The sequence below is a fragment of the Dipodomys merriami genome, unplaced genomic scaffold (genome assembly GCF_024711535.1).
Source record: "Dipodomys merriami isolate MVZ:Mamm:240054 unplaced genomic scaffold, mDipMer1.0.p SCAF_32, whole genome shotgun sequence".
Classification (NCBI taxonomy): domain Eukaryota; kingdom Metazoa; phylum Chordata; class Mammalia; order Rodentia; family Heteromyidae; genus Dipodomys; species Dipodomys merriami.
The window spans coordinates 9,125,590-9,152,969 of record NW_027204715.1 but is presented as its reverse complement, the minus strand read 5'-3'; the positions used below and the strand labels follow the sequence as shown (position 1 = coordinate 9,152,969).

General features: G+C 41.4%; 1 protein-coding gene across 2 annotated transcripts in view; it reads right to left on the bottom strand.

Annotated features, from left to right (window-relative positions):
- Positions 1 to 27,380, bottom strand: part of Trio (trio Rho guanine nucleotide exchange factor) — a 320,123-nt gene that overhangs the window by 123,966 nt on the left and 168,777 nt on the right. For both annotated transcript variants that reach the window (XM_070042198.1, XM_070042199.1), the window contains exons 12-20: positions 26,204 to 26,373; positions 24,567 to 24,741; positions 12,379 to 12,574; positions 11,577 to 11,743; positions 8,465 to 8,584; positions 6,655 to 6,846; positions 5,972 to 6,121; positions 3,461 to 3,575; positions 1,327 to 1,442 (exon numbers count right to left, since the gene is read on the bottom strand). In XM_070042198.1, the coding sequence (XP_069898299.1) occupies positions 1,327 to 1,442; positions 3,461 to 3,575; positions 5,972 to 6,121; positions 6,655 to 6,846; positions 8,465 to 8,584; positions 11,577 to 11,743; positions 12,379 to 12,574; positions 24,567 to 24,741; positions 26,204 to 26,373 (1,401 nt within the window). The remainder of the gene's footprint in view (positions 1 to 1,326; positions 1,443 to 3,460; positions 3,576 to 5,971; positions 6,122 to 6,654; positions 6,847 to 8,464; positions 8,585 to 11,576; positions 11,744 to 12,378; positions 12,575 to 24,566; positions 24,742 to 26,203; positions 26,374 to 27,380) is intronic.

Here is a 27,380-nt window from a genome sequence, read left to right as displayed (position 1 = left end):
GCCATCAGTAAGCAGAAGTTACTGGAGTGTAGTGATTGTGGTATGGAGCACAACTTGGGAGGGCTGCAGGATGAATGGGTCATCATCAGTAACACTATAAGCTTCTCTTCTATGCCAAGACAATTAGCATTTTGCTTCTCCTCAGTTAAGTAATACCTTGTCTTTCAACAGTTAATAAAGATATATGTGAAAAAATATAGAACAATTTCCAGTTAGGAACCAAAGCAGTCCTCTAATATTTCTGAAGTATGTTTGAACAATCTTTAAATTACAAGTTCAGAAAATGTAATCCAACATTTACAAAACACCACCCCTCTCACCTCACTGTTGATACGTAAGCACTGCACCTGGTAAAGTCAGTCAAGATGAGAGAAAGGCCACCAGAGCTCCAGACCCACAACCAATAAACGCTAGTCTTTCAAACTCAGGGCAAAGAAGCAGTGTTGGGCAAGTCCCCTCTGCCCCAATGCCCTGTAAGACTAATGCATCAAACAGAGATGAATCTGTTTCCTAAGTATAAAACCCATGATGAGAAAAATCTTATCTGGATGGGGTGCCTCCTTTAAGGCAGGCTCAGAGTGTCAAATGTGGATTTAGAAGACAGTTCAAGACAAGTGAGCCTCCAGCTAGGGCCTTGTCTCCCATAGCTGTTGGAGAAGTACGCCTTCTCTTCTGCATTTTCCTCCCCATTCCCCACCCTCATTACGAACCAATAGTATACATACTCTTGTCCGACTATGAAGGCCAAAGGGAAGTGACAGAGTAAATAGCCTTTATCCTACAACCATTTTTCATGACTAATGATCCTGACAAAAGCACTTTACCCCCAGTGACTTCAGAAGGGGATACACCTAATATACCCCTTTGATAGCTGTGTCTCAGCCATGCAAGAACCTTTGAAAGCTTTTGAATTATTAGAAATTCTTTCACAATTTGAACTTAATTTGAGGTTGATTTTATGAAAAAAAAACTTGTCTTAACATACAAATAAATAAATATAAAAGCAAATCGATTTATAAATCACAGGACAAAGGATTTCACAATATTTTTAAGTAAAAATTTTAATTATTACTTGTATTTGCCTCTCTTAAATGTGAGGTAAAGGCAGCTGAGGAAACTATACAGCACTCTTATTGAGGGTCAAAAATACCAAGTGTCATACTTTCACCACAATGTGAGATTCTTGTTTTTACAACAAGCAGTTATTTAAAAGGCAAGATTGTTTGGACATTAGAAAGAGGTCTCTGAGATGGCTTTCATGACAAAGTCTGCCTATCTGATATGAACATGAGGGTAAGCAGAGGTGAGGGAGCTGAACTTGCTGACCTGCTTGGCACTTCTTTCAAAAACAACGTACTGCTGGCACTGGTCTAGCCGTCTCTTCCTCATGGTCCAATAATGTAATACCCTGTTTTCCCGCTGGAAGAGTTCATTCAAGATATCTGAGAGAAAAAAGGAAAAGCTGTATGTTGGTGTTTACTATCCATTAAGACACCTGAAAAAAAATCTCACTTTTTTTAGACTTTTACGCAAATTCCATAGCAATGTACTATGATTGTAACAGCAATGGACACTTATGTCCAGTTTATAACACAGGCTGGCTGAATTAGGAGGATATGCTAAAGACAAAGGGAGAGGGTAGAAAGAAAAAGCAAAATGGTAGAGGACTAGATGAAAACAAGTGTTTTTGTTTGCTGTGGTTATTTCATTTTCTGTTTCCAAAGCTTTATTTCAAAGCTTTTGATTTCAACAAAGCTTTAAGGAGTGAAAAAGGCACAAAGAAAGAAACTAAGAAGCAGAGAAACATGAAGCTGTAAGGAAAAAATTCTTAATGTAGAAAAACTAAAAATGTCATAAGCAAACCCATGCCCACCATCAAAATATGACATAAAAAGCCAGAAGAAATTACTGGGGCTGGGAGCTTATGGCTCACACCTGTAATCCTAGCTATTCAGGAAGCTGAGATCTGAAGATTGAGTTTTGAAGCAGCCCAGGGCAGTAAAGTCTGTGAGACTCTTATCTCTAATTAACCAGCAAAAAGGGGAAGTGGAGCTGTGGCTCAAGTGATAGATGCTAGCCTTGAATGAAAAAGCTAAGGGACAGTGCGTAGGCTCTGAGTTCAAGCCCCAGTAGGGGCACAAACAAACAAAAAGCCCCAGTATGGCACACACACACACACACACGCGCGCGCGCACGTGCGCGCGCACACGCACGCACACATGCATGTACACACGCACGCACACATGCACACTCACACACACACGTGCGCGCGCACACACATGCATGTACACACGCACGCACACTCACACACACACACACACACAAACAAAAACCCTAAACCTCAAACTATTAGGAACATGTAAAACACAGAATGTATTTTATATAAAGTAGAAGAAAGGTTAATGATCCATTAATAAAATGAAGTATATAAAATATGAGGTCCAGTTTTATTGGGACAGGAGTTTCGCTGGAGAATGAAGCTAGGGCCTTGCACATGCTAATAAGCACAGGATCTGCTACTGAACTACAGTCACAGCCCTGAAGTACATAAGTTTGAAAACATAGTCACTACATATCCATGTTTAATCAGTCTTAAACCATGAGGGCCTCTTCCACTGTTTTTTTGGCAAAGACTGATACTAACCTGTACTGGAGAGTAGGAGAGGAACAAATAACTGTATTACTGAGTGCAACCATAGCACAGGGCAATTTGGTGTTAAGTAACACAGAAGATAGGTGTCACTCAGAAGTATCTTTCAGATGAATAATGCTTGCTAATAAAATTTAAAGGATTGGATTGCACTAGTGAGATAGAAAAATAAGATGAATAGGGAGTAAAATGTAATGTATAAAGCTTGCTGTATCTATTTTTATAAATGTGTGAGATCAATCATTTGTTAATTGATCACAAATTTTCCCCTTTATAAAACTCAACTTTGGTCATGTGGCCTTGGTTAAGGTAGTTATTTATGTTGTGCCCATTTCCTTATCTATTTACCTTTCCATACATACAATATACTTTGTTATACATTTTCCCAGAGCTTGTTCTATGCATTTATACATAAATAAATAAAATTATTTCATAGATTTTTGTACTTAAATGGCATTAAACTATATAATATTTTGCAATTTGTTTTTTGCTAAACATACCTTAGGTATACAACATTGACAACATTTTATAGCACTATTATTGGTACACTTCTTTAATTAACTTTTCAAAATATTTTGTCTATATACACTGTAGTTTTCATTTTTCCTTACTTATATGCTCATTTACTTTAAGAATCAGTTAAATATCAACCTGAATGCTGTATTTTCTTTGTACATTTTTCAATCTATTATCAGCCCCTATATATTTCTTTTATATTTTATTAGTAAGTGATACCATTAATGAGGACTTCACCAACATGACATGAAGAATAAAATGAAGCCCTAGACTCAAAGCCTGTCTTGTGCTCACTTTTTACTTGCTGTTCTGGAGCTTTGATGTGTGTCACCATTCCTGGCATGTTCACGCTGTTCCTGTGCAGGTATTTTAGGAAGACGTCCGCATTCCTTCTAGCAAGCGTACAAGCCTAAGAAATAATAATAATTGTTAATGTGACCTACAGAGACATGAATTTTAGTACATATGTCATTTAGTGCATGTCATCTGGCCAACCTGTTTGAAAAAATGTGTACGTTAAATCCTGTTCCAATTAAAGTAATATTTTGTGAAGTTATTCCCTATGGATAAGCCTGAGAGGCAGGGGAATGAAGGAAGCCAGAGAGCAAGGAGAGCCCTTCCCCAGCCATGCCCTCAGGTAATGACTGCATCCCTATCTGATACCTGACTGAGGATCTACCAAAAACTCTGGGCTTGGAGGCTTAGATAGTCTGTGCACGGATTTCTATAAGGGGCAGAGAGTAAACACTTTCCATTCTTGACAGCTACTAATGTGTAAATGAGTAAATATGCTCATATTTAGCTTTTTTTTCTCAGTTAGCCAATCCCTGGTTTAAACCATTGTGTTTTAAGGTACTTTGTTACTTTGTGTTACTGTATAATAGCTTAATTGGCTTATGTACTGATGCAGTAGAATGGACCAAATAATTTCATTAATGTGCAGAAGATTCCATGAGGGCCTAGTTCAGGGACAACAAACTCCATGGATGCAAAAGCCAGTAAGTAGTTGGGTGTTGGAAGTTGGCCCACGAAGTATAGGCTGTGATTGAAGCCCATTTTGCTTTTAGTTTTTTTTTTTTAGATAGGGTCTTCTACTTTTGTCTGGGATGAGTCTGGTTCAAGATCCTCCTCCCTTTGCCTTCTGAGTAGGTGAAGCCACAGGCATGTATTTCTGAGCCAGGGTAGTCTCAAATCTTGATCTTCCTATCTCCCCACCTCCTGAGTAGCTGGAATTACAGGTATGAGCCTCCAGCTGCAAGTCATTACAATTATTTTTCTTTTGTAATTTTACCTAAATATCTTCCCTAATTATATTAATTGATCGTTCTTTTCTACTAAATGGATTCTGGAGCATGAAAGGCAAGTGATTCCAACCCAAGTATTTAACAGTGGTTGACATTTAGTAAACTTTAGTCACACTAACAGGGTGACGGTAGGGGCTTTAAGGCCTTGTTTGAGATAGTTACAATTAATAATTGTGGAGGCTAAAATGGTTTTCCCACCTAACTTCTTTAAAAAGAAAACCACTAAGGTAGAAGCATAAAATAAATTGCCAGATGCAGAGAGTCACAATTTAGTTTCCTAGTGTAAAAATAATTGTCAGAGGATTGCCTTCAGAAAGGAAACAAAAACTTATTAAATGCAACAGGAAATGATAAATGAGGGGATAGAATGTTAAGGCAATGTGAAAACTAAACTTCACAAAGTAACAGGAAAAGTAAACATCTCACCCTATTTTTCACAGGTCCAATTTGGGGTATTAAGCAGAAGCTCAGAAGGTTTTTTTTTTTAAAGAGTTTAAGAGTATGGAAGCATTTAGTGTCAAATATTTCTAAATATTTTGACCACTTTTTGAAGGCCCAACTCTGACTTATGTATGAGTAAATATGTTTATTAAATTATGACAAAGCAGTCTTGAAAATTCAAAAGTTCTCATGTAAGCTTTTCTTAGAGAGCACACAGCCAGTTTGAATGTGATAGACTCTCATAGGGAGTGTTTCCTAAGTATGCATCAATCCTCTGAGCAAGTCACATGTGCCACACCCTATGCTTTTTCTTCTGAGATACAACCTGTATTCCCCCATAAAGAGGCTGAAATTATTTCAAAGGAAGTTTATTATTAACTATAGACACTGAGTTTCAACTGACCAACCAACTAGTCACTTTCTCTTCCTGTCTCCAGAATTACCTAGGAAAAGCTTTCAATTTTTCAATAATTATGTTTTGGATGAACCTTGGTGGATGGGATCCTGCTAATGTGCAGAATGTCAGAATCAACTAATCCTTATCTACACAGATTTCTATTTCTTTTTCTTTTTTTTTGTTAGCATGGGTCTTGTCTGGGCCTGGGCACTGTTCCTAAGCTCTTTGGCTCAAGGCAAGTGGCTCTACCACTTGAGCCACAGTGCCACTTCCAGTTTTCTGGTGGTTAATTGGAGATAAGAGTCTCATGGCCTTTCCTGCCTGGGCTGGCTTTGAACTGTGATCCTCAGATCTCAGCCTCCTGAGTAGCTAGTATTACAGGCAAGATTTCTATTTCTTTCCTCACAAAAATTAGATAGTACAATCTCACATGGAAAAAAGATTGAAGCTTTTCTTATCGCTTATCACCGGTGTTGTTACCCCATCAATCTCCACACAAGTGAGAAAGGTAATGTATGGGGGCTACCCATGACTGGCCACAAGAACATGTCCATGCTGCAGGTGTTGATCCTAGCTAACAGACATGGCACGCTCTACAACCCTCAAGTGGGCCCTATGATCTCCATAGTGTGGTACCAGTACCCACTCATGTCAGCTCCATACCTTCAGGAATGCTTCCTTCTGCTCCAGATGCTTGCTGATCATTGGAGTGACATGGTCTGTCTCAGAATTCGGGCCCAGTTTATCAGCTCCACCACACCAGTCTTCTTCTCTCTTATACTCCTGCTCTAGGCTCTCAAGGACACTGCATACCTACAAGAGGAAGAAGTTCCAAGCTCTACGCCCACAGCATGTGATCAACATCACTGGAAGTACTTTTACCAAGAATACATCAAAGAGCCATGATCTTTTCCTGATTAATGACAAATGCAAGGATCGAGGGAGGCAGAAAGACATTTCAAAGAAATGACAAAGCCAAAGCTAAATTTCCTATCTCCTTCTGATATGTTTTGGATCACAAATTTAAAAGAAAAGTATCTTCACAACTACTTTCCAACCATTATTCCTTGATACCTAAGGTAGCAAGAATAATTCTAATTCTAGGATGTATCCTCCTTGCTTTTCTCTGAACTGACTGGTTTAATGTGGATGAGCATATTCAGAAGTGTTTTGTTTGTTTTTTTCCAGAGCTGAGGACCGAACTCAGGGCCTTGGGCTTGCCAGGTAGGCGCTCTTCCGTTGAGGTAAACCCGCAGCGCCTAATGAGCATATTCAGGATGACTGAGCTGTCCCTTTAAATCAAGTCTAAGGTAAAATGTCACCTGGGAATGAATCTCTCTCCTGACCTGTTCTGAGGTTTTGTAGAAGGCAACAGAAGCATTGACAAGTTTGAGGCGGTCTTCCATCTTGAGCATGAGCTGCTGCCAGTGTGAGGCCACCTTCTCAGCACAGTCACGGATCATGTCCATGTCATAGTGGTTGGCCTGCAGCATGGCCTCAGCCTTTTGCTGCACCTGCAGGGCACTCTGGTGTGTTTTCTAGGGAAAAAGAAGACAGGAGGCTTATTCAGCCGGGTGTCATATGCTGACTGAAAGAACCAGGATGTTCTTCACTTTACAGAATCAACTTTAGTTAATACTCACTAGGATGCTTCTACAATGATTTGTATCCAATCCAGTGAAAAAGTTCTCTTAGCTAGGCACAACTGAGATTATATTCCGTTTATGTAATGAAGGATGAATTAGTCACAGAATGACTCTTAGCAGTGGAGTTCTTAGCCAAGAAACAGCAGAGAGACATTTAACAAGTGATATTCAAAAAAAAAGCCCATTAAAAATTTCCAATTTTTTTTAACTTCTATTGGTCCTTATAATAGATGCTGGAGGTAAATGAACAAATGGGAACAAGGCCAGGGTGAACATTTTTTATTTTCATTTTTAAATGAAGCTCTAAATTCCAGTGAAAACTTGTTAAGAAACCAGTGATTTTTAAAAGAAGAGAAATATATAAAGGAAGAGCTAAGGATGTACCATTTGCATTCTCTATTACTATGTAATCAATCTAAGAAACTCAGATGACAAAACCAGCAACAGTCTTGCCCACATCTCCTTATGGGAAGAAAATGAGCTTCCTCAGGGCCTGAGGGCCAAGGCCTCTCCAACAAAGAATGGGTACCCTAGGCAAGGAGCAGTTAGGGCTGGTATAAATTCCGATTCAAAAAGAGAGGCAAAATCTTCCATTTCACTTGAAATTAGTGGAAAGGATCCCACAAAACATTCCATATAATATATAGTTTCAAACTTAGACACGTCACTTAAAAAACATTCAATTTAATTAATAGGAAATACTTGGCTCAGTATATTTATGAAGTTTTCAAAAGCTGCCTGGATTTGATGAATTAAGAAGTGTTAATGTGTGTCCACTGGCACTGAGTAGACGAAAATAATTTAATTTAGGGAATATAGTGATTTCTGTGACTTTTTTTAATCTGACCGACAATATGCGTGTTAGTAGAGCCAGAAACAAGCTTTCTGTCAGCAACTGTTCTATTTGCTTTTAACTTTACTCTGAGAACACCCACCAGAACTTTGTCCTACCCTCAAAGAAACCAATCCTAAAAACAATCAGTGTCTGTTGACAGTGAACATGTGCATACTAAAGTGGCCAAGGCCTTCTGCTATAGTTTGGCCCAAACTGACCCTGAACCCTTATCATGGTGAAATATGCTACTTTTAAGGAAAGGGCCTAAAGAGTTTTGAAGGCAGCATCTTTTACTGAATTTACAATCTGCATCTGTTCTCTGTAAGACCTCCAGAGCTCTCTTTTCTGAAGCTGGTTACACAGCAAGAATGTTCCTAGAAGACCATTTAAGTTTTGAGCTCCCTGATTAAATGCAATCCTGATCAAAGAAGTATTTCCTGCAAGGGTCCTTTCATTAGGACAGATGGATCCTAGCCACTTGTTATGAGATCACTGGATAGGATTTCTAGCACCAATTCCCTGAGGTTGCTATACTATTTCTTTCTCCTGGAATTACCAATTGATTTTGTCATTTTTACTAATGGAGTCTCTGGCTCCAATGATGGGTACCATATTAGGAGATGGCAGGCTGGTCTGTGGCTAACAAAGCGATGACAGAGATGGATACTGTCTTACCTCAATGGCATGCTGGAATTGCTCATGCTCTCTCTGTAGCTGCTCTGCCTCCTGCAGTGAGCTGGCTGTGATAAGGCCAGCATTTAACATAGACTCTCCATTTCGGATCCAGCCCAGCACCTGAAACACAGGGTAACTCCAAGTGGTAGCTTCTCTAGAGCATGCTGTAGCACATAAGTGAGGGAAGTGAGTTTGCAAGGTGGTCTGGGACTCCCAGATGGAGTGAAAAACTGGATTCCTGAGTATTCCACTGGGACAGTTCAAATTCCTTCAATGGCTCTAACCACAAGAACTGCAGTATTGTTCTTAGTGGTCAGTGGCAGATGGGCACTGGATTGTTAATATAAGAGCATAGGTCAGAACAGTTTGCAGATCATATTAGCAGACATACCAATACAAAGAATCCCTTGATGCTCAAGAGAAAGATTTTTCCTTTCTTTGCAAACATTTCCAGACCTAATGAATATACAAAATTTGCAAACTGTTTGATAAAGGTAACTTTTTGCTTCAGTAACTTATTTTCCAATTTAATGTCAGTTAAGGGCACAATAAACCAAGTGTGGAGTAAGCTGCAGTACAAAACTCAGGGCTCTTTGTCACCTGACTTCTCTACCTACTTGCCAGATGTCAGAAGTAGCTAGGGACATTTCTAACAACATTTTCAGCCCCAAGTCCTTCCTCTTGCCATTTATTTGCTCTCTAGTATTTTTTTTTCCAGTCCCTCAATGCTCATGAGACTTCTCCAGACTTCACCTAAGGACTCAATCACCAAGGGACAGCTGCTGCTCACTGCCTTCTCTGGGAGGGGACCAAATTCCAGCCTTTTACACCTACTGTCCATGCCCCTTGTCAGCAGGAAGTAGCCAGAGAAAATCCGTGCCCTATTTCATGATTACTAAAAGGCTGGAATGTAAAGTCCACTCCTGGATGGCTAGCAGACTCCACCCTCCTGGCAGCAAAGTCTCCACCCAGTACCTGCGTTACCTAGGCAACTGGGACACCTGGAAGAGGTCACATCTGCATCTGCTGAGGTCACATCTGAATTTGACGTGGCCACACCTTTCTCTGCCCATACCCTAGATAAGGCCTAGCCCAGGCCCAGATGTCCTCTCTCTGCTCTTTTCTAGCTCTTTCCTTCTCTTCTCTTTCCTAGCTCTCTTTCCCACCTTTCCCAGATGCTCTCTTTTCTAGCTCTTTTCTCTTCTCTTTCCCAGCAGGTCTACTGAATAAACCTACCCCTTACCTGAGAAAAAAAACCCTCAGGGCTCAACAGGAGATTAAGTCCACACACAAAAAGAAAAGTCAATTCTGACAGCAAAGGCCATAGAAATTGTGGAAGTTCAATCTGGATAGCTACTTAAGGCCAAGACCTTTATACAATATTTACCTCTTAAAAATAAAACTAAATCAGCACCAGGCTCTGATAGCTCATGCCTATAATCCCAGCTACTCAGGAGGCCAAGATCTGAAGATCACGGTTCAAGGCCAGCCCTGGCAGAAAAGTCCGTGAGACTCTAATTCCAATTAACCACCAGAAAACTGGAAGTGGCACCATGGCTCAAGTGGTAAAGTGCTCACCTTATGCTGAAGAGCTCAGGGACAGTGCCCAGGCCCAGAGTTCAAGGCCCACAACTGACCAAACAAACAAAAAAACCAAATCAGGAAGTAGAGATGTGGCTCAAGTGGTAGCCTTGAGTAAAAAAAAACAACAACCAGGAGTTCAAGGCCCTGAATTCAAGTCCCTGTACTGGCATGAGGGAGATAAACAGAGAGAGAGAGAGAGAGAGAGAGAGAGAGAAAAGAGAGAGAAAAGAGAGAGAGAGAGAGACAAGGAAGGAGGGAGGAAAGTAGGGAGTGAAGGAAGGAAAGAGGAAAGGAAGGAAGGAAGGAAGAAAGGAAGGAAGGAAGGAAGGAAGGAAGGAAGGAAAGGAGGGAGATGTGGTGGGTTTAAAAACAATACTTTTCAGTACAACTCATTTATAGGATATTATAATTCTAGCCCATGAGATCAAAGCTGTAGTCTTTGAAGGAGTTTATGACAGTATCGCTTTTCTGACACAGAAACCACCTCATTCATGTTATTTGTTTTCCCTTTCCTAAGCCTGGATATTGAGGTGATGATTAGAACTACAACTGCTATAGGGCAATCACAAGAAAAAAGCCACCTATAACCAAGATTTGGCCTAATGTATCATAGGGCCACCAAATGGACATTAACATGTGCTACCTATTGACTTGTTCCATAGGGAAAAATACCTTTCTTTTAAAAAGCCTGCAAGCAATGTCAAATTGTAGGGGGAACACTAGTTTATTCCTTTATTTCTTAAATATATAGTTTTGGTTTGGGCAACAGAAAGTCTTTGTTGGCAAGTTACAACGCTTTGTTTCACTTAAAATGCAAACATGGAAAGACCAACAAGGGTTTGGGGTCTGTTCTAATAAAATAGTATGCACACTCCCAAATGGTCCAACTCTGCACACAGATCTTACATGGTTGGATGGCATCATAGCAGGGCTGGCTGGCTGTGTGCCTACAGACCACCACAGACTCAGCTGGAAACAGCTGATCTGCAGACTCTCTGCCCACAGAATGAGACGCAACGTTTACCTGTGGAAGCCCTTTGGCATTTAGCCCCAAACAATCCTTTTCATATGTCCAATTTTTATTTCTTCCATGTACTTGGTAAATACGACATTATCGTATCTTGATAAGAAAAGCTTCAGCTTTTTATCAATCCTGGCAGATTGCGGGGGGGGGGGGGGCGACGGGGGGGGGGAATTATATAGTTCCTAGCCTAGGAAGAATGTGCTCAAGATCTCAAGAAAGAGACCAACAATACCAAGACAACCTCATGGTCATGATATTCAAGGGCTACAGCTGCCAGGTAGGGGGAGTTTTTCTACTACCCAGCAGACAAGCCATTGTCTGGGCCACTGGCTCCATTTTATCATTAGATATTGCATTGGGGGTTTGGAGTATTATATTACATGTAAGACAGTTGTGCTGTGATCAGGGAAGATCCTCCCAGATACTGACAGGCCTGAATTTCCATCTTGCCAATGCCAAGGGCCTAAAGCCTCCTCACCTCCACACATTTTGCCCTTTGCTCACCTGCTTCACCTCTGCCTGCAGGTGGCGCAGTTGTACACACTGCTCCAGGTGCTTCCTATGCTGTTCAGCAGCTAAATCCAGCTCCTGTTGTTTTTCATGAAGAAACTCCAACAGGTCCTGAACCCGAGTTGCCATATCCACATCTCTATCACAAAGCAGCTCCACACCTGCGGACATTGGAGGAAGACCCTAAAATTCAATGTTCACCTTCACCTGTTCAAAACTCGTACATGAGGTTTGGCTGTGGATGACCGCCCACTGGGCTCTTACTCAATTGTGGGAGGAGTTCCATCCCAGCAGAGCTGTATTTACCTGTCTCAGCAAACTACTGTTTAAGAAGACATACAGAGAATTCAAATAAATCCACTTGCCACTTAGTGGCCATGTGGCATTTTTACTTTGTATAAAATAAACACACAGATTTTAAAATAAGTTCCTGTCACTAGTTAGTTACATTTCTGAGCTTATAGTGACATCTGTGGGCAAAATATAAACTAAGGAAAACTAAATATCGTGAAAACATTTGTTAGGATTTTCTCATCAGAAAAAACCTATTATTTTTAAATATGTTCATGACAGGGGAAATAATACATGAAAGTATTTATGAATAAGTTTCCTAATCATAAAGTTAAATGTGACTTCTATATTATATGAAATAAAATGCAGAACATTTCCTCTTAAAAGAACAGGTAGCGATAATAGCTGAAATGGCTACATAATCTGTAGTCATCACACTGAAACCTCAATTCTACCAGTGACAAAAATAATTCACAGCTGCTATCGACAGCACCACCTTTCTTACCAGAGGCCTGGACTTCATTGACATATTGCAAAAGATCCTGCCCTTGGTGAATGACATCAAAAGTCAAGTTATTCATGGTCAAGGCTTTGTCAGCATGGTGCTGGAGGCGCTGTTCCGCAATTGTGAGGTCTTCCGTGTCAAAGTCATTCATTTGCTGAGAAAGTTCATCATTCCAAGACTCAAGGTCTGAGATGATCTGATAGGGGAAATGATATATTTAAGATCAAGACTTAAAGCATAAACTCACTGTGCTTACTAAAGGAATAGACGAAGCCAAAAGGGCACGGAAAGAGTATTACATAAAATGGTTACATTTTATAGTAAAAGCCTTATCAAAGCTGGTGTGTATGTGTGGCTGGTCCTGGAGCTTGAAATCAGAGTCTAAGCACTGTCCCTGTTCCTGAGTTCTTTTGCTTAAAGCTAGAGCTCTACCACTTGAGTCCTAGCTGTACTTGGCTTTTTGGTGGTTAATTGGTGATAGGAATCTCATGGACTTTCCTGCCCAGGCTTACTTTGAACTGTAACCCTCAGATCTCAGGCTCCTGAGTAGCTAGGACTACAGCATGTGCCACTGGCACCCAGCTAATAGAGCTGTTTAAAAAAAAAAAAGTATACTCACAAAGAGGACAATTAGGTATTTAAAAAGAAAAAATACCACAAGAGTAAAATATATTGAGTATATAAACATTCACTATTACTACAAGTGCTTAAAAAAGAAGCCCTTTTGATTTTGATTAGACACAGATTTGGGAAACTGCCTTTATCATGAAAATTTTTAAAAGAGAAAATAATTATTGAACATTTCATAAGACATTTATAGATATGCTTATTAAATATAGAAAGAATGTAACTTGAAAATTATTTGTTTTCACATCATAGGAAATAGCTACTCTGGGAAACCATCAACACCACAGTGAAGTGTCTGTTTCCTCAGAAGAGCTGCAGGATTTATCAGCAGAAGGATCAGGACTCAGAAATGGACAGTTTCAGCTTCCCAAAGAAGTGGGCCAGTAGGTTACACTTTCTCATGAGTAGAGCTGTGATATTCCACCTTTTAAACATTCGTGCACAAAAAACAAAGCCTGAGTCTAATTAGATTTTTGCATCTACGTTTAGAAGAAATACCAAGGAAAGAAAAAGCTAACCTAAATATGAGGTGAGAAATTGAAGAGTGTCGCTCCTGGGTTTTGTTTTTGCTGTGGTTGTTTAACAACTGAAACATGGCAGTCGGTCATGGAATTGGGATGTGGGAAAGGAGGGCAAAAAAGGAGTTGATTCATCTAGACTCACAAGATTAGCTACTGCTGTGTGCTTCCCAAATGAGGCCTCATTTAAATCTGAGTACGCGCAGGGTCTCCTAAGATAGGAGATGACTTAAATGAGTAAGGTATTCAAGCGCGCTCACGGTGCAGAAGAAGCAGCCATCTATTTTAGAGATCCTTTGGAAAGCATTTAGGGTGAACAATACGGAATTGCCCTAGCTCTCTCTAGCCAGAGTTGGGGTCCTAACACACAACTCCCCAAGAGATCGACTGCAACAAATACACAAGCAGAGAATCCCATTAAATAGTTTGCCCACAAAAGAGCAGAAAATCGCGAAGACCCCTCCTCATCCCGAGGCTGCTGGGACTCAGGAGCCCCAGAGGACCGCAGAGCCCTGGCGTAGAAAACTCTACACCAAGGACTGGACGGTGCAGACAGAGCCCGAGCCCGAGCCCGAGCCCAGGGGCGAGGCACCATGATGCCAGACCCCGGGAGTACCCTGGCCCCAGACGTGGAGAGCGCCCTTGGCCCTCAGCCCTTGGCTCCAGACGTGGAGAGGGCCCTGGGCCCTCAGCCCTCGGCCCCAGACGTGGAGAGCGCCCTCGGCCCTGAGCCCTCGGCCCTGGTCCCAGACGTGGAGAGCGCCCTTGGCCCTCAGCCCTTGGCCCTCGGCCCTAGTCCCAGACGTGGAGAGCGCCCTCGGCCCTCGGCCCTCGGCCCTGGTCCCAGACGTGGAGAGCGCCCTTGGCCCTCAGCCCTCGGCCCTCGGCCCTGGTCCCAGACGTGGAGAGCGCCCTCGGCCCTGGGCCCTCGGCCCTGGTCCCAGACGTGGAGAGCGCCCTCGGCCCTCGGCCCCAGACCGGACAGTGCCCTGGGCCCCGGACCCTGACAGCGCCCTCGGCCCCAGGCTCTCGCAGCGGGCACGGAGAGCAGGGCGCAGATCCAGGGCTGCCACAGCACGCCGGCTGGCCCACACCAGGTCCAGGACAGTGATGTCCAGGAGAGTGATGTCCAGTCCAGCGCTGGCGGCGACCCAGAGCTCGGCCAGGACCCCACCCCCGCAGGAACCGCACTCTTAGAGGACAGGGGACAAAGACTTCCCCACCGCCCCACTGCTCCCACGGGCTTCAGCCGGAGGCCACGGGGACTCATACAAGCGGGTGCTGGGACCCCGAGTTCCCCACGTTTGCCAGGAATGTAGGGACCACCGCTCCCCACCAGCGAAACAGACAGGTTCGAGCACGCAACCACGGGCACAGGGCTCCCCCGTCCCCAAGCCCAGGCCTACCTGGAGCCCAGAACTGCGCAGGCCGCAGCTGAGCCGTAAAACACACGCAAGACCATGGCCCCAAGGACCCAGCCAGGGCCAGCCTGTGCCACGCTCAGGCCCTGGACCCAAATGCGTAAATGACAAGGAAAGATTACAAGATTCATGGACAATCAAGACAACAAACCAAATCCAAAACCAACAGCAATCTAGGTAAGAATTCCAGTGAGAGTGAAGAAAAAATGGACTACAACAGAACCGTTAAAGAAATGACGACAGAATTGGCCAATGAATAAAACGGGAGATGCAATAGTAATTTCACGAGCACAAGGAAGAAATAGCAAAGGAATTCCAAGACTTCAAAAAGAGATGCTGACAAAGTAGGCACGGTATATACCTCATTAAGACTGACTGATATTGAAAGCATAAATGGTTCAATTTCCACAATGCAAACCACAGTGAAAGCCATAGGTAACAGATTAAGTGAAATAGAAAACAGAGTATCAGGAGGCAAGGATGAAACAGAGGAACTGGAACAGGAAGTCAAAGGTATGGACAAAACACTCAGAAATTACCAAAGGGAAATCCAAGAACTGACAGACTCAGTCAAAGGGAAATCCAAGAATTGGAAGATTTGGCCCAGAAATCAAATATAATTGGGATCGATGAAGAGGAAGAATTTGATAATAGAGGCATGGCAAACCTATTTAGTAAGATAATTACAGAAAACTTCCCCAATCTTAAGGGGAAAAAAACCTCACCTATGTAACAGAAATGTAGAATACCTAATAGACAGGATTCTAGAAGAAACACTTCTAGACATATCAAAATAAAAATACTAGACTTGAATAGCAAGGAATTGTTTGTAAATGCTACAAAATCAAAGAAGGAGCTATATTACAATGGAAAGAAAATCAGAATCACTGTGGAACTCCACACAAACTCTCAACACTAGGAGAGCCTGGAATGTTATTATCCAAGCCCTGAAGATCAATATCTGTCAACCCAAAACTTTCATGAAAAACAAAAATTAAAGGAATTCACGAACACTAAACCAGCACTACAAAGAATACCAAAGGGAAGAATACAATCTAAAGAGAAGATCAAAAAGAAACATATCATACAAAAATCATTAGATCAATTTAATAAGCACAGGAAGAGGAAAGAAGCAAAATACAGGAAAAGTAGAAAATGGTAGGAAACATGACACATCTCTCTCTAATAACCCTAAACATTAGTATATTCAATTCCCCAATCAAAAGAAAAAGAAGCACAGATTGGATAAAAACGCAAGATCCATCCATTTGTAGTCTCCGAAAGACCCATCTCACAGACAAAGATAAAAACAAATTCTGAGTGAAGGGATGAAAAAAGATCTTCCACGCAAATGCACCCTGCAAGAAGGCAGGAGTAGCCATATTGCTATCTGGTGATAAAAACAGACTTCTCATTAAATCAGTACAAAAAGACAAGGAAGGTCATAAGGTCATCACATAGTAATAAAGGGAAGGATCCCTACACCAAACAATGGAGCAGCTAAATATGTTAAGCAAATACTCCCTGGTCTACAGAACAAGACAGACCCAAACACAGTAACAGTTTAACACCTCACTCTCAAAAACAGCACAGGCCAACCAACCAAAAGATAAGCAAAGAAGCTTCTGAACAAAATGACACCGTATCCAAAAGGACTTAACAGACATCTAGAATGTTCTACCCAACAACAACCCAACACACATTCTTCTCAGTATCCCATGGAACGTTCTACAAAATAGATCATATCAAAGTTCACTTGAAGCCTAAGCATGAGGATTGACATAATCCTTTAATCCTCTCTGACCACAGTAGAATCAAACTAGTTCTTAACAGCAAAACATACTGTAGAAATTACTCAAATATATGGAGGCTGCCCAGCACACTACTGAATAACACCTGGGTCACAGAAGAAATTAAGGAAGACATTAGAAAGTTTTTACAACTCAATGAAAATGAAAACACGTCACAATGGAACCTCTAGCATACAGCAAAAGCAATGCCAAGGGGAAAGTTCATACCCCTAAGCGCACACATAAAGAAAACAGAAATAGCTCAAGTAAATAACCTCATAATGCAATTAAAACTGCTGGAAACGCAAGAAAAAAAATTAAATGTAATGCTACTAGACAGAGAGAGAGCAAAGATTAGGGCAGAAATCAAGGAGATAGAAATTTAAGAAACTATACATAAAATCAATGAAACAAAAGCAGTTTTTTGAAAAAAATTAATAAAAATTACAGAACACTGCAAGATTTATAAAAAAGAGATTAATAAGATCAGAGATGCCACAGAAAAAATTACAACAAACATCCAAGAAATCCAAATGATTATAAAGAGCTACTTCCAAATTTATACTCACTAAAGAAGGAAAGCAGCAGAAAAGGACATTTCTAGAAACATACAAACTGCCCAAACAGAACCATGAAGATATAAGTCAACTAAATAAGCCAAGAATATTCAATGAGATAGCAGAAGTAATCAGAATTCTTCCAACAGGGAAAAGCCCAGGCCCAAATGGATTCACCACAGAATTTTATGACTTCTTTTTTCTTTGTGCCAGTCCTGGGGCTTAAACTCAGGGCCTGGGCATTGTCCCTGAGCTTCTTTTGCTCAAGGCTAGCACTCTACCACGTGAGCCTTAGTGCCACTTCTGGCCTTTTCTGTTTATGTGGTAATGAGGAATAGAACCCATGCATGCTAGGCAAGCACTTTACCACTAAGCCACATTCCTAAACCAGAATTCTATAAGACTTTTAAAGAAGAACTAATACCAATACTCCTCAAGCTTTTCCATGAAACAGAAGCAAATAGAGCAATCCCAAACTCATTCTATGAAGCCAGCATCACACTCATCCCCAAACCAGGAAAGGATCCATACAAAAGAGAGAACTGCAGACCAATTTTTCTGACAAAAACAGATGCAAAATTCCTCAATAAAATATTAGCCAACAGAATCCGGAAACAAATAAAACATCATACATTATGACCAAGCAGGCTTTATCCCACAGATAAGAGGCTAGTTTAGCCGGGCACTGGTGGCTCACGCCTATAATCCTAGCTACTCAGGAGGCTGAGATCTGAGGATCGCGGTTCAAAGCCAGCCCGGGCAGGAAAGACTGTGAGACTCCTATCTCCAATAAACTACCAGAAAACCGGAAGTGGCGCTGTAGCTCAAGTGGTAGAGCGCTAGCCTTGAGCTGAAGAGCTGAGGGACAGCGCCCAGGCCCAGAGTTCAAGCCCCATGACCATGACCGACAAAAAAAAAAGAGGCTAGTTTAACATATGCAAATCAATAAATGTAATTCAACCTGTCAACAGAGCCAAGAACAAGAACCACATGATCACTTCAATAGATGTAGAAAAACCCTTCTACATAATAAACCATCCATTCATGTTTAAAGCTCTGGAGAAACTAGGCATAGAAGGAGCATTCTTTAAAACAATAAAAGCCATATATGACAGACCAACAGCCAATATACTACTACAGGGGCAAAAACTAAAACCATTTCCCCTAAAATCAGGATCAAGGCAAGGATGCCCTTTCTCTCCACTCCTCTTTAATACAGTTGTGGAATTCTTATCCAGAACAGTAAGGCAAGAAAAGGACATTAAAGGGAAAGAAGAAATTGAACTATCCCTATTTGCAGATGATATAATTGTATACCTGAAGGACCCAAAAAATCCCACTCCCAAACTTCTAGAACTAGTCGACCACTTTGGCAAAGTAGCAGGATTCAAAATTAACCCACAAAAATCAGTAGCCTTTCTTTATGCCAACAATGTACAACCAGAAAGGGAAATCATGAAAGCAACCCCATTTTCAATAGCAAACAATAAAATAAAAATAAAACAATAAAAACAACAAAATACCTAAGAATTAACCTAACCAAAGACATAAAAGATCTATTTAGTGAAAACTATAAAAATCTAAAGAAAGAAATCAAACCAGGAAATAGGAAGACTTTCCATGTTCATGGATAGTAGAATATTGTGAAAATGGCAATACTACCAAAAATAATACACAAATTCAATGCAATCCCCATCAAAATCCAAATGACAGTCTTTACTGAAATAGAGAAAACAATCCAAAAATTCATATGGAACAATAAAAGACCTAGAATAGCCAAAGCAATTCTAGTCAAAAGAAATAATTCAGATAATTATCACAATACCAGATTTCAAGCTCTACTATAGAGCCACAATAACAAAAACAGTTTGGTACGGGCATAAACACAGACCCAAAGATCAGCGGAACAGATTAGAAGACCCAGAAATAAAACCACATACTTACAGTCATCTGATATATGACAAAAGAGCCAAAGACTTATCAGCAGAAAAACATAGCCTCTTTAATTGCTGGTGTTGGAAAACTGGGCAGCCATGTGCAGAAAACTTAAAGTGGATCTGGATCCCTGCTTGTCGTCACCATGCACTAACATCAACTCAAAATGTTTTAAAGACCTCAACATCAGACCCAAAACTCTGAAACTACTGCAAGACAGACATTAGACCTTAGAGGCACAGGTAAGAACTTCCTGAATAGAGTCCAAGGGGCAAAACAGACAGGAGAGAAACTAAACAAATGGGACTCCATGAAAATAAAAAGTTTCTGCCCCACAGCTAAAGACAGCCACCAAAGTAGAAAGACAGCCAACCAATTGGGAAAAGATCTTTACCAGCAATACATCAGACAAAGGCCTAATATCCAATATATACAGAGAGCTCAAGAAACTAACCCAAACCTAATAAATCAAGCACTAAATGGGCAAGGGAGCCAAGGAGAGACTTCTCAAAAGAAGGGGTAAGAATAGCGAAGAAACACATGAGGAAATGTTCATCAACACTGGCCATAAAGGAAATGCAAATAAAAACAACCCTGAGATACCACCTTACCCCAGTCAGAATAGCCTATATCCTAAACTCAGCCAACAACAGATGTTGACGGGGATGTGGGGAAGGAGGAACCCTACTTTACTGCTGGTGGGAATGTACACTAATACTACCACTTTGGAAGGCAGTCTGGAGGTTCCTCAGAAAACTAAATACAGATCTTCCCTATGACCCAGCTATGCCACTCCTAGGTATCTACTCCGAGCAACAGGAACCAGGATATAAGGACACATGTACCTCCATGTTCATTGAAGCACTGTTCACAATAGCCAAGGTATGGAAACAACCCAGATGCCCCACAATAGATGAATGGAACCAAAAAATGTGGTATCTATATACAATGGAATTTTATATAACCATTAGAAAGGATAAAATAATGGCATGCACAGGGAAATGGATGGAACTAGAACAAATCATGTTAAGTGAGGTAAGCCAAGATCAAAGAGACAAACAGTATGTTCTCCCTAATATGCAGAAGTTAGCTTTAAAACACAAAGGGACATGACAAATTACACAGGATTCTAGACACTCACATACAGTGAGACCAAAGAGGATAGTCTTAGGAGAACATTTCCAAGTCATAATACCCAAGCCTTCACATGTACATAAAATAATATACATACTGAACCGGACTCCAAAGATAAGGCAACAAAGGAGCTCTTCTTAATTTGTCTTTTCATTTTCAGATGACTGTATTCTTTACCTCATATACACGTGCACATCTGAGGGAAGGTGGGGTGAGGGCATAGAATGATTGGAAAATGGGTGGAAAAGTGCAACAGCGAGCCCACCGGCTGCACTGGACATTGATGAAAGCCAACAAACGAACTCGTAGGCGGAGATGGGAGAGAATGAGGGAACAGATGACACTAAGCTACCTGACATATGTAAAGATAACCCTGCTGTATATAACTTCTAAAACAACAATAAAGATTTTTTTTAAGGAAAGCATTTAGGAGTGAAATGAAAAGTGGGCACTCTCTACAATATGTTAGGACAATAAAAAACAAAGGTTATCTGACATAAGAGTGATAAATCTTCTTTTTGGGAAGTAGGCGTGTGGAAATGCCATTGTCCTTCTGACTCCACTGCTATGTATGTTTAAAAACCTTTACATCATAGTTTTAAAAAGAACTTCTTGTGAAAGAACATACTATATATCTTAATGCAATAGCAGTTTTCTATATATACCTCTACTTATCCATATGAACATTAACCAAGCTAGCATGGAAGTTTTAATCTAAGAATCCAGTTATTATCAGTGAAAGTAATCAACACTTCAGGATTCCCCAAATTCCTACTGCACAGATTATCCTGATTATTTCTTTTATTACTGACATTCACATATGTTATACGTTATATTATTAATAAAATCTAATAATACAACATACTGTATTTAATAAGATTGCATAATTAATAAATAATAAGGCACAAGACAGGAAGTAACTGAAGGAAAAAAATGTTGAAAGGGAAAACAACCAGCCCTAACTTTCATATTTCTGTCTACTCTAATGAGAATTTTCTTTTGGAATATCTATTTCTTTACAGACCCTCAAATTGGAGAGGCTTAGGTATGACAATGAGTCAGACTGGCAATAATGTCTACTAGAGATTACAAGAGGCTCAGAACACACTCAAACTGTATATAATAAACAAAGATTAATGTGCTAAACCAGCAGGATCGAAAGACCTTTGCTGAGAATAAAGAAACCCTTGAGGGCCACAATCAAAAGGCCATTAGCAAAAGATCTTGCTCCAAAGCTTAGCATTATAGCTTAACAGCACTATAGTGAAAACAACAACAACAAGAACAGAAACAAAGACCAAAAAAGAAGTCTGGACAATAACAAAACTGAGATAGTAGAGTCATGATGTAAACACAGTTTCTTGGGAGAAATAACTAGAAAAAAACAAAAAAAAAAGTGCCTCAATTTTGTAGTTTGCATCTCTTCCTAAATATACATTTACAAAATTGTCATAGGATGATATGTTGATAATTTTCTTGTTTTTGCAGATCATCTGAGATTTTATTTAGAATATCTTTCCAAGAACATATGTGGGAAATAAGCTGAAATACCTGTATTCTAAAAAGAGAATCATATGACAGCCTTGATACTTTGTGAGATGTGCATGCTATTCTAGTTGAAAATAGGACATAGGAGGGACTTTTAGAAAATGAGCCAAGTTTGAATTTGTATATGTATATTTGTATGTATTTATACAGCTCACTCTTTTTTTTTTATCCACTCATCAAGCTGAAGGATCTAGTTTGGCTAGAAGAAGGGAAAAATGAATAAAAAAGCGAACAAGGCACAAATGTAGTCTTAATACTAATGTACATACATAAGAAAGGAAGTGGAAAAAGTGAAATGAGGCTGGAGAGAATAATGGAAGGGATAACTTGATCAAGAAGCACTAGACACTTAAATGGACATGTTAAATTGTAACCCCCTTGTACAACCTTTGGAGTTTCAAACAAAACAAACAAAAAACCACACACATGAGCCAAATAACAGAAGAACTTTATTTTCTCATATCCCTAACGCCATACGTCCTATGACAGTGAGGTGAGGCTTCTTCTCAGGGAGGAAAGGAGATCCCTGCCAAGTCTATCTGACTCAGATTTCCATGTGTCAAAACAATTAAAGAGAATGGGTCATATCCATTCTTGAGCCACAGCCTCTGAAATGCTACAAATCCTATTTGACTGCACCCTGACACTAAAGTGTGGGTTGATTTCCTCCTGCACTACTTGGGGTTTGACCCTCTAGTTTGTTCGATCAGTGGTGGGGTTTGTGGGGGAACATATAGCCTGTATGCCATATAAACCCTCAAAATCACTTGGCCCATGATACCATGCAAACTCCTCATATGCATTGCATTAGCTGCCTGAGGCTGTCTGCCTATACTGTAAACATTCTAAGGTCCACAAATAACACCACAGATTGTGTGCCTTCATTGTGGTTTTGGATCAGGTTCAGTAAGAGTGGAGATACATAATGAAAAGTTTGTTCCTCTTTTAAGAAGCACTGATACAAATGAAGTAAAAATTACTTCTGAATATCAAAATGTTCTAGAAGAATTACTTCAACTAATGCTTATGATTGCTTTGTGTTTCTTAGTGGAAAATATTTCAAAAGCAGTTAAGTTTCAAAAAAGTAAGTCCACTACAGCTAGAGAGGACCAGATCTGCCTGGTCTCTGTTCACAAGATGTGGCCATCTGGAATCCCACGGGCACCCTGGGACATGTAGGTCCCTACTGCATAGCTGTAAGTGGGTCTGAAGATCAAGACGGACTACACTTGAGCAGGATGACCAGGCATTGTGGTGTTAGAGTTTAACTTCTTTCTTTTTATTAACTGAGGATAATGATGCAAAGAGTCAAGAAAGTCTTTCTTTAACCAAAGCTCTTGAAGTTGAGAAAACCAGTGCTGAAAGTTGAAAAAAACAGACAATCAATGAATCACCAGAAAACTGGAAGTGGTGTTGTGGCTCAAGTAGTAGAGCACTGGCCTTGAGCTGAAGAGCTGAGGGATAGTGTCCAAGCTCAGAGTTCAAGCCCCACAACCAACAAAAAAAACAACAACACAGTAACAAAAAACAAAACAGACAATCAAAGGTAGAGAAGAAAGGCTCCCTTATTCTACCTAGTGCAGGGTGTACAGACAGGACAGAAGGCACAACAGGCACATTACAGACAAAGGGTTCTTCTTAAAGCCAAGGGAACCAGATGAGTGGGGGTTGTCTGTGCAAGGCCATTCCCATGCCCGAGCCTCGTGGCTCCTCAATGCCTGATCTGCCTGAACACCCCCACCCCCAGTACCATTGCTGAGTTCTGCCTCAGGACAAGCCACCAGTCCTGAGAAGCCCTGCCCTTCAGATCTGCATGTTTTTTTTCAGATTCTTGTACAAATGCAGGCCACGTCTAGAAAGAGCCAATGGGGAATTGAGGAATCATGGGGTCCCCTGCAGCTGCTAGCTCTGTGACCAGAATCCTGGCTTTGCACAGGTTAGGGGATTTGCACAGGTTAGTTCCTTTCATCAGGTTTCAGAGAGTTTAGTTTTGTTCACCCATACTTACTACTGTATGCACATCAAATTCTCAAGAAAAGAGCTTCCTCAGAACAGAATTCAGAACTACAACTTTTTTTTGAAGACAGTTAAAAGGCGTATTTACTTCTCTTATTCACATATAAAGGTATGAAAATGCATTTTTAAATAGAAATGATAGAAAATCTCAGGGCAGCTTTGTGGAAGAAAAATTAGGTTTCCTGGACCTAAAACAATAGTTAAAGATCACTCTCCTTCTTGGAGAAAGAGAAAGATGGATGGAAAAGCGAGGATGGTGTGGGGGGAGGAAGAGAGGAAGAGAAACACAGAGAGGGAAGAGAGAGAAGAAGTGAGAGTGGCGGCCTTAGCTATTGTCTGCTTCAGGGAAGGCAAGTGCTGGGCAGCCATATGACCAAGCCTCACATGCACCTAGGCAAGGAAATGTCCTTTTTTCACAGGCGTTGTCTGCAAATTCCTCTCAATGCTGCTCAGCTTCGATTCTTACACTTTATCCCATGTCTCTGCTCTTCCCAGCTGACCCTACTGCAGTTTCTCACCCCAGAATGAGGCCCTGACCTCTGAGGGCTGAGCACAAGGAGGCATGGGACAGGGTAGAGGAAGGGGAAAGGAGCTAGGGGCTCTGCATCTCCCACCAGATAGACAAGGGTATTGGACACTTACTTCAATGGCATCCCTTTCAAAGATGCGTAGCTGCAAGAAGAGTTCAAGCTTGATCTTGCGCTCCTGAAAGAGCTCCTCCATCTGTGACTGGGCCTCGTCCAGCTGTTGCAGCACCGTCTCAATGTGATTGATGGAACTATTGTGGGGGGTCTTGTTGCTGGAGATGGCAGAGTCCCTGTAAGGGCAGGGAGAGAGCGGGATTGTAACAAGACAAACAGGAATTGGATGAGAAAATGTCACATTGTTAGACATCAGATCTGGCAACTCAAATCTTCAGGGGAAGAGGCTGGCAGGAAGCTGGACTTTGTCTCAGAAAATGGAAAAGGCTTCGCTCTGCAAAACCCCACTATCCTTCCTCTCCGTGGTCCTGCCAAACCCAGAGATGTGCTGCAGAGCATCTATGACTCAATGGCATGTTTCTAAATCACTCTCAAAGCCGTCTAATAATTACAGAAAATTATTCTGGTAAAGTTTTAGTTTGAGCACTTTCCCCTTTTAAGAACAGCAAATAGCTGATACCAATTTAGAGCAGCGAGAGAATTGCACTGCTTGAGAGGTTGCTCTTTAATGTAATTAATGAAAACTTTACTTTTACACAATTAAGCTTCTATCAATCATCTTGAATGACACATAGAGGGCTACAGCTTAGTAACTAGTCCCCAAGAACCAATAAAATGAATTTTTTCAATTTGTTTCCAAATCTGTCAGTTTCCTGTCTTATAGTGAGTACACTGGGAGTTACTACCCTGCCACACCCATGGCCTACCAGCCATGGATGGATGTGATGGTGCCTCAGACAGGGTTAAGAGGTGGAGCACTTACCTAGTATGTGAGAGGCTTGGTTTTGATCCCCAGCACTGTAAAACACAGCAACAGAAAAAGGCACCTTTGCTGCCATGCATGAGATAGGCAGGTCACTGGGGCCTGAGGATCTTCTAGGAGGTTTGGATTCACTCATTTATAAAGAAATTTTGTAATTCCTAGATGTTAAGAGGATATGTTTAAGCTGGGCACCAGTGGCTCACGCTTGTAATACTAGCTACTCAGGAGGCTGAGATCTGAGGATCATGGTTCAAAGCCAGCCGGGGCAGAAAAGTCCATGAGACTCTCATCTCCAATAGATCACCAGAAAACCAGAAGTGGCTCAAGTGGTAGAGTGCTCGCCTTGAACTGAAGAGGTGAGGGACAGCGCCCAGGCCCAGGCCCAGGCCCATAGTTCAAGCCCCATGACCGAGCAAAAAAAAAAAAAAAAAGAGGATACATTTACAGCTAAATTTTGAGGCTTACTGGTCTATGTTGTAATGAGAAAAAAATTATGGAACTCAAAAAATTTGAGGAAGGAAGAAAGGAGAGAAAAATAGAAAGCTGCTGCTCTCCTTTGAATTCACAAGTGTCATGTTTTCCACCTAGTAGGAAAGAGAATTAGAGCTACTTGCTCAAAAACATAGGAAGAAGGGAACTCCAGCAGAAATTGAGAATCCGTATTTCTCTTCCTCTCTTCCTCTCCCCACACCATCTTCTCTTTTCCATCTATCTTTCTCTTCTCTCTCCAAGAAGGAGAGTGATCTTAGCTATCGTTTTAGGTAACAGGAAACCCAATTTTCCCTCCATAAACACAGGTAAGGAGCAAGGCTCACCTTAGCTGCTGGATGAGGTCCTCCCCTTCCTTGATCACATTGACAGTCACTTGCAGTGTGGTCTGTTGCTGCTGCCCAAAACGTTTGATGAGATCCTGCACAGCCTCCACTGACTCGGCATACACATCGTCCAGCAGCTCCTTCTGCAGTTCCTCCAGCCATGTCCACAGCTGCAGAGGGACAGGGCACAGTGAGCAGGCAGTACACTGGGCACTTGCATGGGAAGGTACTCCCTGGGAGGGAGGAAGGGAGGGAAGGAGGGAAGGAGGGAAGGAGGGAGGGAGGGAGGAAGCACCACAAACAGTCTGGGCGGCCAGGGGAACACAGGCACAAAAAAAGCAGCAAGCCACCACTGTGTGGAGAAAAAATAAACAGGCAAAGGCGGAAGGGACTGTCACAAAAAAGAAAAAGGAAAGGGAAGCTACTCTCCCCTTCTAAGGCTCAATCAGGAGAGCAATGGAAATACAAACACTCCCTCAGAAAACAGGAACATGTGCTGGACACAACAGGCATTCACATGTCCTCTGCTTTAGCAGATGAAGAGTTTTATTCTTGGTAGATGCATTACACTGCATTATTAATTACTAAACCACCACTCAGAGGCACAGAGTTTACATCCCTCAGAAGAGAGAGAGCACACAGTGTGGTGAAATTTATTCATGACTATATTTGGAAGAAGGGCAACACAGTGGCCCCGAGGTAACTGCACTCAGCCCAGGGCTGCAGGGCCAGTTTGTTCCAGTTCATCCTGTCATGATAAGACATAGAATGCACTGCCACCAGGGACCTGGACACACCAACTTGGAGCAAGAGCAGTAAGAACTATTTCAGGCCAGCTGGGAGCTGGAAATCAGAGCACTGCCCACTTCCTGGAAGGCCATCGACTCCTCCAAATCTCTGGGGCACCATTCTTGGAATCAAAAGGGCAACTGATCAGACCAAACAGGCCCTGGTGGCTTGATAATACGTTCTGCCTATGGAGCAAAGACTTCCAGCTTCCTCAGAGATGGCATAGCATGAATCGCGCTGCATCTAATGAGTCCACCGCCTCCACTATAGAAGTTACTAAGAGGAGCAGATGAAAGAGGAAGAGGCAAGAAGGCACTCTATAAACAATGCTCTAGACACATTAATTACTGAAATTATAAGGACAAAACCAAACTAACTGAATAGAGAT